The 17,621-nt window shown below is 38.4% G+C and overlaps 1 protein-coding gene across 4 annotated transcripts in view; it reads left to right on the top strand.

The window, feature by feature from the left end:
* Positions 1-17,621, top strand: part of LOC113120911 (proline-rich membrane anchor 1) — a 30,620-nt gene that overhangs the window by 6,566 nt on the left and 6,433 nt on the right. For 3 of the 4 annotated variants that reach the window (XR_003294659.1, XM_026291041.1, XM_026291042.1), the window contains exon 3: positions 10,647-10,779. Coding sequence is in view for 3 of the 4 variants with exons in the window: in XM_026291041.1 (XP_026146826.1) it covers positions 10,647-10,779 (133 nt within the window). In the remaining variant the exon portion in view is untranslated. Of the gene's footprint in view, positions 1-6,324; positions 7,098-10,646; positions 10,780-17,621 lie in introns of those variants that run through there. The other variant, XM_026291043.1, reaches the window with a different exon arrangement.

The following is a 17,621-nucleotide window of genomic DNA, read 5'->3' as shown; positions in this document are numbered from 1 at the left end:
GTTTAATGGAACAGCAAAATAGCACCAGGGATTGTTTGCGCCGGAACACGCCTCCTTTTTTGCGCTGAACCGCCCAGGGAGCGCAAGTTCATTCACTAGTTTAGCGACGTGCTTCTGTGGAGGGAAAAGCGCGCTTTGCGCGGGTGCAAAATAGGAATGACACATGCGTCGGTGTACAAAGTCAATTGCGCTGGGTGCAAGATAGGGCCCAAAGTGTTTACAAACATTATAATAAACACTGTACACATAACTATGCTATTTTAGTTCTCTTCTTTCCATAACAAATAATTTCAATTAACAGTAGCCTATTTATGTTCCTTTCATGCAGCACAAAAATAAAATGAATTAATCAGCAGGAAACAAATGTTAGTATTTTTAACGGGTCACAGACACTTATCCTTTCTAATTTAATTAAACTGTAATTTAATTTAATTAAACTGTAATAATGCACACTTATATAATTGTGACCATGCAATGCAAAGATGGTCACTCACAATTAACAATTATAGTGTCTTGTTTTGTTCTATTTCTCAGTGAATCAGGTGAGGTGTGTATAGTATACACTGTTAAATTATCGATCAATTAATCGATTAACCGTTAACATTAATGCTGCAAAATGCGTCTATTGCAGCGGTACGCAGTCACCGGCATGACAGGATGTGCAACAGCCAAAAAACAACACAAAGATTTTTTATTAAAGGGATTTAAGTCTGAATAAAATGCTAGTTACAGGATTATAAAATGAATAGATGTGATTGTGATAATTTGATAAAATACCTTAAATCGCCGTACATTTGAGATAATTTTACTTTGTTGACTGTTTCCTATCCTGGGACGGAGACCGCTGAACGTGCCTCTTTAAATGGTTTCGTGGTGCTCATTGTTGTATTTTAAAACACAATTGCAATGTTTTCAACTGACATTATGGCATTTAAAATGAAATTATGCCAAACGTAACTGTGGCGTGTGTGTCTGCGCTGCACAGTCAGTGAACCGCTGCTGCAGAAAAACTCACTCTTGCTCACGTCAAACATTTTTTATGTTAATTTGATCCTGCTGGATCCTGTTCTGGAAAATGTCAGAATTTGCCACAAATTAATAAGTCGTAGGAACAAATTAACAAGTTGTAGGATAGCCTTTCTGTCACGTCTCCCGCAGCCCTGCAAAGCAGACAATATGAAACAACTATTTGGGGAAATGACTTACTACATTTATATTGCTTTCTATGTTGAACAACTTTGTGTTGTTGCTATTTTAATGTACTTCTAAAGTTTAAATCACATTAAAAACTTAATTTGTACATTATGAATGAATGATGATGCATTTATATACCGTTGCAGTCACTCACAGACACTCACACGTGTTTTGCTGCATTCAGCCCAAAATTAAATATAGGTTAATCGACCATTGATAGCTTGAATCGATTGCATCTCTTATTGACAATTAATTGATCATCGATTAATCGTTGACATTCCTCATTCTAATATATTTCCAAACACTGGAGGAAATTTAAAGCTACCTTGCCTCATACTAACAAGATCTTGTCTGCTGTCTGATGACTGGACTGTAGCATAGAAGGATGAGGGGTGTAACACCCAGTGACATTTTCGCTGACTGTGAAATTGAGAAATTCACCTGGCATAAAGTAGGGAGACCATAAAGCTTTTTTTATGCACTGCTGATTAAAACTTTCCAGTTTAGGTTAATTACATACTAGAGAGGTTGATCACGATTCTCATGATGCAGCACTTTGCATTTAGTTTGAATGTTTTATTTGTAGTGCTCCTTTTTCTGTACTTGAAAATGTAAAATAAATCATTTCTATGCATTTCTTCACCTTTTAGTTTTTTTTAGTTTGTTGCCAGCTAACTCATGATACAGTACACTTAATAATGCAGGTGTGGACTGAAGGTCCAGGGGACGGACAGATGAAGGTTAACATCTGCAGTATAAAGATAGTAAGTAAAGTGCCAGGTAGGAGTAACAAAATGGGCTTTTAAAACTGTCGCCATAAAAAATGCTGTCTGGGATGGGTGCATATCTCTGGAAATAAAACAAATTTCTGCCTTGGGGTGCGTTTCCCAAAAGTATCGTTAGCCAACTATGGTCGCAAGTTCCGTCATTACCAACATAGTTCAATGATTCGGTGTTTCCCGAAACCATAGTTCAAACGAACATTCGCAAACAGTGTTGCCGACTTACAGGGATGGAACTTCAGCTCTTGATGACAGAGTTGCGACCGTGTTTAGGAAACAGCTGTTGTTATCTAGTTTGTTTCAACAACAATGCATCGTACTATGGTGGTTAAACAGCATGTTACGTTGCTTATACGGGAAACACACCTCTCATTAGAATCAAAATTGTTAATGCTTGTACATTGTGTCATGTCGAGTTGTTTTGCCACATGTGAAAATAAGCCTATTTCAGGATACCATATGTTTGAAGATTTATTGTGTTTCTGGTCTGGCATACTTTACAAACAAATCTAAAACCAAACTGTTTGGTTATTATAATCGCTCATATGATATGTTCTAAATGCTTGTGAATGGTTCAGCTATGAATAATTTGTAATTATAAATCATAATGTTATAACGTGATCTTCCTGTCAAATGACAGACTTGTATCATAATGTATGGTGGATATTTCCTATCATTTAGTCTGCTTAAACTACACCCCTTTCTTACAATCATTTGCAAGCTTGTATTCTGATCTTCCTCTATTTGTGAGTGCAACAGTCAATCTAATCAACAACTGATTGATAGAACGAAGTCCCTGGTCATTTGGTTTTATTTTTCATTTCAAACGCAAGTAAAGATCTATAGCTACTTGCTTTTCATTGCGACATTAAATTGTAAAAAAGTATATCAATAATTAAACTGAAATATTATACGAGAGAACTAAAAGCATGTCGGAGCCCAAATCACCAAGTACTGATAGAATGGAATTTGTTTTCTGAATTCAGGTGGGATTGGAATCTCAGTTACTATAAAGCAGGTTGGTCTGTTGTTTAAACGTGGGCGGTACATTTATTTATAAATGTTTGTATATAATTAAGAGAAGGAATTAAATTGTGACCTACTACTACATTGGCCTTTCTGAGCAGTTTCCGGGATCGGGCTCTCCTTATTGATTTAATTAGCTTTTTATGTTGGATGGGATGCCAGCAGGCAGTCGAACGACCAACTGTTATTTCACTCAGAATCTTGGCAAAAGGTCTAAATTCATAATGAAAGTGCACCAGGCTGCACAACAAGAAAATTAGCTTACGGTATTCACCAAAGGTCAAAATAAATTAGAAGAAATGTTATCAAAAATATCAACAGACATTCCTATCTGGGCGGGACTAGATTTCAGTGGTGTAGCATGAGCTTCATGGAACATTTAGCAGGCAAATTATGTAACAATATTTACATAAATCTCAAATCTCAGTCAGTGACTATCCTGAGTAGGAAAAGTATCTTGTATCATTAAAAGTTACCTTTTATATGTTTTGAAAATAAAAATCAAATCAAAGGAATTGTTGATAAAAGCATAGTGATTTGGTATATAGATGTTGATACATGAACAGAAGACACTGCAGAAGTCACACAATATTTTATTCTAGCTCGTGCTCTCCCTCTTGAGAATCCAGCCCAATGCTGCTGGCAAATGTCAGGAGTTGTGGTGGAATGTCAGCAGTCATGGTCTGGCTCCATCACATCTCCTCAACCGAATGGACAGGACGTGCTCGCAGGTCTGGCCCTGCAGCAGGCTCCTAACTTTAATTAAAAAGGGCTTTAGGATGTGTGCCAGAGACTTTGGAGAGTCGCCTTCATCGATCACCCTCAACGTCTCATCTAGTTTTCCACACCTCCACAGCTATTGAATCATCTTTGTACTCACTTTTTATTTTATTTTTTTCAACACTCATCGTCAATGGACGATGGAGTGATGTTTTTCCTGTTTGAGTATGACTAACTAGGTAGGATGAGGGAAGCAGCAGTTGCCTGCAGGCTTTGCACTGACCTTTGCCTGGATGCACTTTGTCATGAGTGTGGATGAGCCACCCACAGGGATGGAGGCTCACGATTGCTCCCTCCCTCCGCCTGCAGACTTTCCCGTTGTAGAAGGAGAGCGGAGGCCCTCTGTACCTGCGCTTGCGATCAAATGCAAGAGGTCTGTGGCTCAGGCGACAATGGATGTGAGTGGGGGCTTTCAGTTAAATCCTAGGAAATCCAGGTCTGCAGAATGAAGGTCTCAACATGCCTAATGTCATCTACATTTATGTGAAATCAACGCCAGTGGCTGCCACTTCTTGCTTGTGTAATATCGGATAACATTCAAGAATGAGGAAATCAGCAGATGGTACTGCAACTGAGAGAGTGAGAGTGAATAAAAGAATGATGAGCCCATACTCTGAGCGTTAAGAATTAGTCTGGAGTAGAAAATTCCTAGTCAATTACTTAAAAGTCTCCGACTTTGCTTCTTCTGTGGCAGTCTACCAAAAGAATGTGCAGAGCTCTACTCAAATGGAGTTATTGTTTGTTTTTTATATCTGGCAGCCTGTCAGTCATCTTACTTTAAAATCAGTTTTGCCCAGGCAATCCAGAGCCATGTAACTCCATTAAACAGGAGAGCAGGTACAAAAATAGCCTAATCTAATAGGCCTGGTGCGCTCTGCCTTCATAAGACTGAACCTCTGATTTCTGTCTGCTGCTTCTTTATCATAGACAGGAGACAATGCTGTTCAAAGTGTACTAGTTACAGGTACTTGTATTAAACTTTTACATCCATGCTTTTAATTTTGGATATTATAAGCCATTTGTGTCCAGGGATTTCTACACTGGCCTTATTAGACTTCTCTGGCATCTAACTATCCAGCAAGTTAAACAGTGATTCAAAAAAACCCAGCCAGAGACATCAAGTTGTTCCGGAAGTGTATGTGTGACGAGTGAGGCGGGGCCGTGGGAAAGGAGCGAGGCCGGTGGAGTAATTGGAAATGAACGACACCTGCGGCACTCAGCGGTCTCGAGTCCCACAGAGGAGCTCTGGAAGGATAAAAAGGAGGTGTTATGATAGTGAAGGCAGTCGTCCACGAGGGTCTGTTGTGCTGTTTTGTGTTTATTTTATCATAAAAGTTTTATTTAAATGTCCGCCGGTTCCCGCCTCCTCCTTCCCGTGATTATGAACGTTTTTACTTTATTACATTGGTGCCTAAACCCGGGAGGAAGGAGGGATGCGCTGCCGAAGATCCCTCGCCGCTGTGGTGAATCCGAGGGCCATCGAGCATGGTGGAGCAGTCTGCCGCTGTGGACGATCCAGGCGGTGGGGTGGAGTGAGTTGCCGGGGGGACGGACAAGCTTACTGACGGCTGCCTGAGACGTGGAGGGACGGCTGCCGTCCGTGAGGGTGTGGAGGTGTTGCTACCGTTTGCTAGGAGGCTGGAGCCTGCTGCCACCTCCATAATGGGGAGAAGCAGGGAACGGGGGACTCCTGCCGGCTGCCTGAAGCCGGAGGAGCTGGTTTTCAAAAGACAAGTTGCTGTCTAATATACTGTAACACCCAGCTTTTTGACTGTAGAGGAAGTAACAGTAAATCTGTCTAGTTGCAAACTGTAGTCTACTAGATTCTGTGTACTGTTTTTTGGTCCAATAAGTAATATCTCTGTCTTATTCGAATTTAATAGTAGGTGACATTTTTCTTGACTCCAAAAAAAGTATATTAGGCCAGTAAATGCAATTCCTAATGCATCATTTGTATTATCAATGTGAATATTAAAATCTTAGATGATTTGCGGTTTATCAATGGTAACCAAAAGGTCTGAGAGGAAATCTGCTAATTTTTTTTAGGAATTCTGTACATGGTCCTGGTGGTCTATACACAGTAGCCAGAGCAAGAGATACAATAGATTTATTTTGCATATCTGACAGTGTAACATTAAGCAGAAGTAATCCTAATGAGTTAAATCTGTATCCTGTTTTTTGGGTTACATTGAGAATATCACTATACATTGTTGCAACACCTCCGCCACGACCAGTTTGGTGGAGTGGACTCATTTAGACCAATATAATCATTTGGTTTTAGCCAGGTTTCAGTCAAGCAGAGTACATCAAAAATATTATCTGTTATCATTTCATTTACAATAACTGCTTTGGGTGTGAATGATCTAATGGTTATGAGCCCAAACTTTAAAAATAGTTTTTTGTTCATTTATTTAACATTTTTCTGTTTTAATCACGATAATATTTTTTCTAAATCTTACATTAAATGTATATTTTGAGCCCACTTTTCGGGGGAACCGACAGATAAGACAGCGTGAGTACTTATATCATTTAAGCGGGTAGAACAAAAGTCATCATAGTAGTAATTTGAATTGGCTTACTAGTCATATGGAGCGAAGTGTCCTGGAGATGTTGTCCGAAAGGAGTTCCACTCTGACTGCCAGGGTGCAGGCCATCACCGTGAAAAAGCCAAGGACGCTCCCAGAAAAGATTCCAATTATTAACAATAGCAGTTTCTGTTCTTTACACCATGACAATAACCATTTGTTCAAGGCAAAGCGTCTCATTCAGGCTCCTGAAGTCCCTCTTCAGTGTCTCTGTCTGCCGCAGCATGGTGTCGTTAACCCCGGAGTGAAGCACGACCTCTCTGGGCCTCTTGTCGGCCTTCAGGATTGCGGATATCTGCGCAGAAACATTGAGAACACGAGCACCAGGGAAACAGTGAGTGTGCACCTTATCTTCGGCTAGCGTAGCATGAACGTGTCGGTCGATGGAGTCTCCAATGATCACAGCGTCACAATCCATCTTACAGAGGGGAGCGAATCGGTTCCAGGAGAAGTCGTCGCCCGGGGCCTGGCTTGCGTCCTCCACTGTGGATGCACCCAGTGGTTTCCTGGCGCTGGAGTAAAGGACATCTCTGAAGATCGCGTCCTGGGTGCACCGGCCCTGTGCAGAGAATCACACAGAGTAGGAGTTATGGAAATGTTAGAAGCATGCGGCATACTTACACCGGACTAGTGAGCATCAGCACGGGAGGTTTCCAGAGTGGCTCTCCGCTCTCTCAGCTGGGCCTGCCTCACCTCCAGGTCGCAAATGTGTCCTCACCTGCACTCAAAGGTAGAAATACATCTGCCATTAAAGCAAGTAACAGTGAGTAAAGCAATGGTAATGTGTGTGAATAGAGTATTAGCAATGCAAGTGGGATTAGCGGCAACCATGGCGATGCTAACGGGCTATAAGCTAAATAGCAGACTCGGGAAAACAAAATAAAACTAGTGATAATGGCGCTCTGATTTGTTTTTGTTATAGAATACGAGAGGATATATTCACACATTATAGAAACGAAAAGGATGGTGTATAAAATAGATTTTTAAGATAAAATATAGTCGGTTCAAAAATTACGTGACGGAGCTCAAACTCAATACACACGGCAGCAACAAACAGGACGCGATGTACGCCATTGTTTCCTTAGACATTGTTTTTCCTAGCAGATTTCCTAGTGTCATGTTTTTGTTTTCCAACTTGTGTTTCAAACTCCCTTCTTTCTTCTTCATAGCTTTTACAATCTAATAAAAGATGTTTTACTCTCTCTTGTGCGTTTCAGTGATTTGCAGTAATACTTGAACTTCCTGCTTCCTGAACTATGTGACTGCTTTTCAGAATTAAAGTCCTCACTTGAGTAGACATTTTCAAAATAATAAATTTAAAGAAAAATCTAAATCAATTCAGTCCTGCACAGTTTCATTGTTTGATTGTTTTTATTTTATACCGTGGATTGACTTAATTTTGTAGCTCAAGGGATGCATTTGCAAGCATCTTCTTGAAGGTTAAAGGCATCGTTAACCAGAAATGAAAACTCATTCTTGTGTTGTTTCCAGTCTTGTATTACTTACTATCTTCTTCAGAATAAGAGAGCAGGTATTTGGAAGAATTTTTTTATAGATATATAATGGTCAGATTGACTTTAATTTTCTCAACAAAAATGTATCTTTTGTATCATTTTGTGGATGAGTAAGTGATGACAGAATTTTCATCCTTTTAAGATTCTGAGCACCTCCTTTTGGATCACAGTGTCCCCTTTCCCATTGCGTGCTTCATACATTCCCTACAGATGCACAAGGGTCCAATTACTGAGTTCGCTCAAGCTAGACGCTCTTTGCCACTGGAGGTCATGTCTTTGGGGCAGCCATCATTTCTCGGTAAACACACACACAGCATGTGTTGGGCCATCTGAGACTAAGGAGTCTTCTGAGGACAGACCTTTCTTCAAGGCAGACAGTACACTCATTATCAAACATTAGTCATTTTGCTCTTTCTCTAAGTTATCAGACAGAGAGCATGAGCAGAAGATACAGAGAAGCCTCTACAAACAAACAAATTCTGTTGAAATAATAATCAGTCGGAAATGTACTTGCTGTATGGTGTCTTGATGTAAGCATTAAAGATGTGTAGTCAACCAGTATACGTCCTCTTGTATGTGTTTTTAAAAATGAACAAGTCTACTTTGATATTTAAATAAGGTCACTGAGGTGATCTTCGTTTAGACATGCTCCCTTGCCCTGAAGCTTTCTGCCTTCTCTAGAATGTATTTTGATTTCTGGTTGTGTCGTAGTTCATCAGTAAAGAATCTGACTTGGTAATCAATACAAGAGTTACCTTCTTCTTTGAATTATTTCCGCAGTTATACGTTTGCGTTTCTTCCGTCCATTCTAAATAGTGAGGCTTGGGTGCATCAATCAGGATGATAAACGGCAAGAGAGAAGCCCATATGAAGTTGCTGATGCATTGGTCTCGACCCAAGGGACAATTATTCAGTGATTTATACTCTGACGCTCCTGGCTAGTACCTCACTCCCTTTAATTAATGGGAGGTTTGTGAAAATAATGAGAAATAATAGAGAGCAATGTGTGTAGTATTTCTTCTGTGTAACAGAGTCACAGTGTTCCACTGCTTTTTTCCGGTGGAATAATGCTGATTCTTGTGCTGGAGCCAGTGCTCAGCTGGTAAGAATGGGGAACCCAAAACTGACCCTCATTTTCACTAACCTTCTTAACTATGATCTACCACATCAAGTTTAATGTTTTATTTGGCGTATCTGTGATATCCAGCTGATTTTGATGCAATGGGTAAGAATATATGAGAGCAAAGTCTATACACACGTATAATAATATAAAAACCATTTAAAAGTTTGGAGGTCTTTAAATAAATATATGCTTTTCATCAGAGACCCATTTAATTAATCAAAGGTTGACAAACAAAGACTTGCATTGTATCAGAAATATTATATTTCAAATAGATGTTATGAATTTAATTTTTTTAATTTTTTAATTACTGAAAAATATTGATCATGGTTTCCACTAAAATACTAAGTAGCACAAGACTTTTCACCCTTGACAATGTTAAGACAAGTTTCTTGAGTACCAAATCCGTATATAAGAATGGTTACTAAGGAAATCACTTCGACTGGAGTAATGACTGCTAAAAATGTTACTTGTATAGAAGCTTACATTAAAAAATAGTAAAATAAAGTTATTTCACATTATAACAATATTTAACAATATTATGCAATTTTTATCAAACAAATGGCAGGCTTGATTACGCATAGAAGAGTTAATACAAAAACAGTATTTTAGCTGCTAATGTAAGCCGTTACATGAACAGAATTTGAGACTCACATTTATTAATAAATGTAGTTGCCAATCTCAAATACTGACTGTCAACAGGCAGAGTTTCAGAACAGATACATCTGAATCTGAGGCTCAATTCTCAAAGGTATTTTGAAAGAAAAGCAAACAGAACGAAAGAGACAGTGAGGTATGCGATTATGGAAAGCAAGAAATGAAGATCTAGAGGAAGGGAGAGTGAGAGAGAAGAAGCAGTAGCCCTGTGTGCTCATGAGGGCAGTGAACTTGTTAATTAGCCTTCTCCTGTGCATTTTTATAAGTACCATTAAAACTGCTCACTAAAGCAAGGTGCCACTATTAGTTCCCATCCAGAGAAAACTCATCCAAACTTTAAAGTGGTGGGAAAGGTAGAGCAGCCTGAAGCACTAATATGTTTCTGGATGAGACGGCTGTGTAATGGTCCAAATAAAGCACCTCTCGGATATGGAATGATAAATGGAGTAGAGCAGAATGCTGCAGGCTTGTGATTGGGCATTGTACTGGTATAAGAGACCAGTATATGAGAGTGATAAAGGTATTGTTCTCTACATTAGGGACAGGTCCAACAACTGACTAACTAGTGAAGCTGTCTTTTCTAACTTAAAGGTGCTCTGTGAATTTGTATCTTAAAATGTATTTTTGATACAGGCATCAAAGCACCACTTTTATGACAAATTTTATAACGCTTGTGATCTTGCCGTATAACAAGATTTCAGAAATACTTCATAAATTTTGGTCTATGTACACAGGTGTCTTTGGGCATCTGACTGTTTTGTGTTGAGTTTTTATTAATCTTTATTTTTTTGTCATGGGCATTTTAATTTTTCATTAGTGTAAGATAAAATGAGAACCCTGCATTCTGTTGTTCTTCATCTAGCTGTTTCAGGGCTTCCTTAAGACTCACTAGTAGTTGCAGTTTTGCACATCCCTATACTGCATATCCTCTTTCTTCATTTATTGTTATTTGATCTGCAGTCTTTTTAACACTTTGTCTCTCTTCCAGTGGCTCCCTCCACGGTATCCCCCATAACACCATGGAGGAAAGAGATGGAGATCTTAGTACTGGGGACAGTAAGCTGTGCATCTGTGGTCTTCCTCCTCCTGACTGCCATCATTTGCTACAAGGCCATCAAGAGGTGATTTCAGTATTTTTCTATATTTTATGTATTTAATTTATGCATTTCATTCTGTCTCTTGTATTGGTTGATTTTACTTGTCTTCATTTTCAGAACCACATTTAAAATAGCAAAAACTGAAGTTAGTAAAATGTGAGAATTGTGTAATTTTTTAGCGTTTTACACTTTGATATAAATTTGGCCATGTAATATTAAATGGTCAGCATTTTGGGCATTAGAGGTACATTTTGGACATTGCCTTTGTTTATAATTCATTTATTTCTTGTGTGGAACAAGAGAAAATAATTTGAAGAAACCTTCAACTAGAGGAAAAAAACCCTTTTTTTAAATTATCGGTTATGTTCAAGAGAAGAAAGAAAATCATACAGGTTTGGAACTACATGAGGGTGAGTAAATTATGACAACATTTTCATTTCTGAGTGAGCTTTAGGTTGATGTTGACTTTTATTTTTAAAGCACCATACAAGCCTACAACTAAACAGAGAAAATTCCATTAGCGATTGTGTCAGTTTCATGCTTCTTTAATATAACAAGATGTCTTGACTGAAACATGAATTGTGATTTTTTATTTTTATTTTAGTTGAGATGACACAAGGCTGTCACCTTCCTACATTAGGAAAAACAATGACTATCATTTATGGTTACAAAAAAGAATGTGTTTTGCACTGATGGTGCAGTAGAAGACATAAGCCTTCCGTGGTGTGTCAGCCTTAAGCTGCTCTTTTGGTTTGGTACCAGTGACATGCTGTCAAGGGCACAATTGTGAGGCCAGTCAAATCAGCTGCAGACAGGGAAATGCCCTCAGACAGTCCAAATCACTCACACAGCGAAAAAGGAAAGAGGCTCCTAGAATGTCTTTGATACATCCAGGGCTAAACTATGACAATTCATAGATTTAGCGGATGTATTGCTATTTTGCTATTTTTCTGTATCTTGTTTCTTTTATTTGTCTTCTAGGTAATCATAAAAGCTTTCAGCTGCCAGGTTGGATTCAGTAAGCATTTTTTTTATTAAAGGAACAAACACTGACCTTAAATATATGCTATCACTATATCATTTTCTGCAGTAGCTTCATCCCTTTTATATTATTATTTATGAGCTATAGTGTTAACTCACATTTTTGGCTGCATTCCATTTTGTGGAAACGTGAGAATGTTCTAAAATCCCATATAAAGCCAACACTGGCCATAAAGTAGGGTGACCATATGCACCGTTCATACGGGACACATCCCAGCCAGTATTTTAATATTGCCTAAAATATACAGGTTTTGGCTATTTGCACTGTGCAGGCTGATCGTTGTGTAACATTCAAGAGAGCTAGAAAGCGCAGAGCAGACTGCTCCTTATTTTTTTTTCGGATTTGTGCGCAGCGACGCTTCAAATCAATCGAACGAACAAACACGTGCGCATATTTGCATTGCTTTGATCGCTCCCTCTAGATCTCACCTTCTCACACGCAGCCCAACGATTTGTTGATTATGTACAATACCTGCATGTTATTGGTCAAACTGCTCTGGATGTTTTAGGCATTATTAAAATCCTGGCTGGGACGTGTCCCGTATGAACGGCGCATATGGTCACCCTACCATAAAGAGAAGAACATTTTAGTCAAAAGAGAGCCACTGATATACCATTTTTATCTGTGATAGTACAGCATTTCACTGAAACTTTTGTCTCCTCCTCATATTTGTTTAAACCTTTCTGATTTTTGGGAGCTGATTGTGAAGAATACAAAAGATAAATTATTTGCAAAAGTGAATTCCCACTTGGCTTAGGATATATCATTAGATGCCTCATCCTTGCTGGTATCATCAGCTGGTGTCCAACCATCCTCAAGCATTTCAATCTTTAACCACAACACTCCTAAATTGGTGGATCAACATAGGATGTATCATCAGGTTTCATCTATAAAGCATCTAATTGCTGGTTGCATTAGTAATTTCTGGCCCATAGGAGTCTCATGCAATTGATAACCAAGTTATTCCCATGACAAAAAGGAAGGAAGAAATTATGCAATACATTTCTGCAATATTGTTAAGTAAAATTCACAAATGAAGAGTCAGCACACTGCAATTACCTGCAACCTTTTGTGCATTATTACTTGTGATAAATGGTAACAGCATAATTAAATAAAGACGCAGTTTCATTAATCATAGTTTTGTGAAAGGTGATTTACATCACAGTTGTTAAAACTGCATCCTAGCTGTATATTTTAGCATAACTGGAGTGTTTTATTGACTAATTGGCTTGCAGGACCAGAACTGATTGCCTCACCCTCCAAAAAACAGACTCCATGTGATAAGCATCAGTTGACTATATTTGGCCTGGTTTGTGTCATCCCGAAGCTACTCTCATTAAATTGAAACTATTCAGATTTTCCAGTGAAACTAGCGGAGGTGGATCCAATCTGTTAAAGTTAAAACATTCCAGTCTTCTGGAAATTAATCTTTTATTTATGAAAGCTGTGGAACATCCCCTCCTGGCTATTGAACGGGGACTTGTTATGAGCTCTGTTTTGGAATCATTTCACTTGGTGAATCCGTTTGTTACACATTGCCTCTTTTTAGCCTGAGAACTTGGTATAAGGAAGCCAACTCCCAAAGGAAAACCCAGCTGGCAGCTATTTCCCCACTAATGAGCTTGCCCAGTCTGCCAAAATGAAGATAGAGACATGTTTAATGCCTTCCTTTATATGCATGCGAACACATCATTTAGCTATGCCCAATGACCGATGCACCACAAATGGTGCTTCTTCAAACAGTTGCTAAAATGTCCCAGTGAAGGCTCTGATTATTACCCCAATCATTGCTTTATGGCTTCTGTATGCTGAAGCCTGGTGTGGCTCACTTATTGTAATGAGTTTAATGGAATTAGAGTCACTGGAGGGGAAAGCAAAAGCAGTTGAAAAGTTGCTCAGTGCATATAGTGAAGAAACGGTCTTAGAGGAGAGAAATGTGGTGCTTCGTGATTTTTGACCGCTGTAAACAAACGATAAAACATCCTGGTCATTGAACGGTAGTGTAATTATGATGACGAAGACTCTAAAGAAACACATTCAGAGCCCTCAGGATAAGATGGGCAAACATAACTTCAGTTTGTCTTTTTTCCCCACCCTCTTAGCTCTGCTGAACATGCAGCAGTTAAATGCTGGAATGCATAGTTAGTCAAAACATCCTATGCCTTTGTTGTGATTTCTAAAAGAGTACACCAGGTTTTCATAAATATGCTCTGGCTAAGCTCAGGCACTTAAACTTTAGAAGAAATGACAAGAATGTTTACAAGATGCCTAACTAACCTAAAATAATTGTTTAGTGAGGGATTGACAGTCAGATTGATGTTAATTGATATTTTAGTATCTTTAAGTATCTTTTAAATTTTGAAGACACAAACCAACTAATATCACAAACCCAACACACATTTGTACACATTTTAAAGGGATATTACAAAATAAATTGATAAATATTCCCCAAGAAAATATGCTATATTAAAAAGATTTTGATGGGATATTGGGGGGACACATGGGATTATGTTGTTTAATAAATTTGCCTGGTTTTGCCTCAGAACATATATATATATATATATATATATATATATATATATATATATATATATATATTATGCATTTAGCAGACGCTTTTATCCAAAGCGACTTACAGTGCATTCAGGCTATCAATTTTTACTTATCATGTGTTCCCGGGGAATCGAACCCCCAACCTTGCGCTTGCTTGCTTGCTAACTTTTAGCTCAAAGGGAATCATTTAAGATTTTAAAGGGAATTTGAACAGAATCACTGTTTCATGGCTGTTCACACCCTGCGATTCACTGAATGAGCCATTTAACATCAAATCTGCAAGGAACGCTATAAGTGATGACAAAAAGCATGACTAGGAGCAAAAGCTAAATGCAGGTATGACTGATAGCAAAAGCTAAGAAGCAAAGCTAAAAGCTAAAAGCAAAATTTGATGGTGTCCTGAGTATTTAAACTGGCCTTTTGGCCAAACCTCAAATGTTGTCTTGACCAATTAGATCTTGTCTTTGCTCGGGTATCATAAATTATATATTATCTTATCAAGCATGTGGTCTGAATCTTCCCGCTCTTGCAGGGTATAATTTTGGACATGATTCCTATAACAAGAATATGATACATTTGACAAATAACTGATGGTCAGGAATGTTTCAAGCTAACAGATTCAAACACATACATACTAAACATGAATATGTATCCTTAAGCTATCCAATAGTTATTAAAAGACATACACAATAAGTGATTATAAACATGGTAGTCAAATGTGTGGGTTACATATAAATGAATATGGAGTTAAGCAATGGACTGATATTCATTTATAAGTCTTTTTGAGTTCATTTTGGTTCATTTTTACATCTATAAAAGACAGTTCCTGTGCCATTCTCTGACATAAAGATGTTCTGTGGAGACCAGAGGTTAAAAGGTCCCCTTACGAATTTCAGTGTGGTTCTGCTAGGTGGGGGGAAGTTAATCCAAGGATCTTGTTTCCGACTTGTGGCACTAGGAATTAGGTATGGGCGTTTTTCGCAAATATCACATTCGAATATTTGAGCTCACAAAAAACGAATATTCGAATATTCATTTATTTAAATTAAGTTTAATGAGACAGACGTTATTTTTCAGCAACATTTATTGTTTCCGTCATTTTGAACAAGCTTACACACAATAAGCTTGAACATTACACATCGTGTTTTGTAGCTGAAAACCTTTAACAATGCGTGCAAACAAACAAAAGTACAGATTAAAAGCAAAAAAAAAAAAGTTAACAAAGAAAAAACGTAAAGCAGCCTGCAGCAATTAGTCTATTGTAGAACGCAGCCTACACTTAACTTTGAAACTTTTAAACTGTCAGCAAATCTTTTTTGCTTTTATTTTTATATTGTTTTACCTGTTCTTGTTAAGAAATACGGGCATGTGAACATGATCGGGGGAAAATCAACTCCTTAGTCTGTTAACAATAAGGCCGACTCACAAATAACGGTGTGCTAAGCGAATACGTTTTGTGAAACGCTTTGTGTTTTCGTTTCACCACTGAATGGGATCCTCATCTGGTGGAATACATGGCTCCAGCAAGAACTGTTCCCCACTCGTCTCGGCTGGGCTTTCCGTCATCGTTGGTGGCGGCTGCATCCGCACCACTCGCATCAAGGAAAATGTTCTGATATTGTTCAAAAAAGTTTTTTTTTTCTTACTTCTCTCATGTTTTCATCGAGAAACCTGAGATGTTTGTGCCGAGGGTCTAGGGTGGACCGAGAAGAGGAGTTTTCACTGCATTCTCCAAGTTAGCGGTGTTTATTCGTTGCTTGAGAGATGCCGCAACAATGTTCTTTAATTCGGTCACTTTCTGTGATTTTCCACGGCATATTTGAAGTACTGTAGAAGACCGCAGTTCTTAGGGGCCGTTCACATATCGTGTCTATTTCGTTATTTCCAATTTATGCGCGCTCATAATAGAAGCGACGCCGTCGCGATGCGCACGTGGTGCGAAGCGCACATTTTTTCCAGGCGCGTTCGCACCGCATCAAGTTAAAGACATCTCAACTTTTCAGAATGCCACAAGCGCACTGCGGGTCATGTGACAAGAACTAAACATTCAGCTTCATCCTTTCCCGTAACAGCATTGAAAGCTCAGCCAATATGAAGGAACAGCTGACCATAGCGGTATATGGATTGCCATTTTGAAATAAATTTAGTAGCAGGAGAGTTACTGCAAGCGATTTTTAGTGCTGCAAATCAATTTATCCTTTGCTGAAATTTCCGCGTCTTCATGGAGAGAGCGCGTCATTGTTGCTTAGCAACAGCAGATGCCCCAGGGGCGCAACTGCCGAGCGCTTTGGAAAGAAGGAGAAAGCGGCACGCCTTGCGTTTTCTACACGTTTTTAGGCGAGATATGTGAACGGCCCCTGATTCATTTATTCATTATTATCGAATCTTTAATTTGTCTGGTTCGGGTCTGATATGCTACACATATTTTTGATTATTATGATTAATGACATCTGGGGGGGGGGGTAATTAAATATTCTAGTTTATTACATAACAGTTGTACAGCATCATTTAACTTATACTTATCCTGCAGTCATATGGAAACAATCTCAGCAATCTTATTTTGAGAGAAAATGAATACATTCTGATGCCTATTCCAAGGAGCCAGGTTATAAAATATTTAGCTTTACCTGTAATCTTTTGTGTAGCTCTCTGCCATGCGTGTACTACACATCATGTATTATTAAGGACCCAGGCCCACATTTGGAGGTGAGGGATGTGTTTTTTTTTATGTTTTGCAGTGATATTTCAGGCTTCTTTTCAATGAAAAATGACTAGCTGAACCACTGAGGATCCAACCCTGTGTTTACCAAACAAGAAACCTTGAGTGTTATATGAGTAAATGTAAACATGTAGACTGTTTATGTACATTCTAGGGATATGCCGGTATCAGATTTTCCTGTTGCGATTCATTGGTAATGCTTTTTATCATGGTAACGGTATTATCATGGTATTACAATTTAGTTTAAAAAAAGTGGTCATCTAGTATAACAGGTTACATAACTTTGTCTTATGACAAAAATAACAGAACATTTAAATACAATAAAGCAATACAGAAAAATAGATAAAGTTAAAAGTTTTACACAGATTAAAGTGCAAAAGAACAATAAAGACCCATAGGTATCACTTTGCAATAAGATCTCTTTAGTTCACCTTAGTAAACACAATAGATCCATTATTGATATTCAGTGAAAGTTTGATCATTGCCCATTTGGTAACACAAACAGTACAAATAGCTTGTGAAAAAACACATTGTCTATATGACCCTTTCATG

This window comes from Carassius auratus, chromosome 20, assembly GCF_003368295.1.
Source record: "Carassius auratus strain Wakin chromosome 20, ASM336829v1, whole genome shotgun sequence".
Lineage (NCBI taxonomy): Eukaryota > Metazoa > Chordata > Actinopteri > Cypriniformes > Cyprinidae > Carassius > Carassius auratus.
The sequence above is the reverse complement of the archived record's forward strand: the minus strand, read 5'-3'. Positions and strand labels throughout refer to the sequence as shown.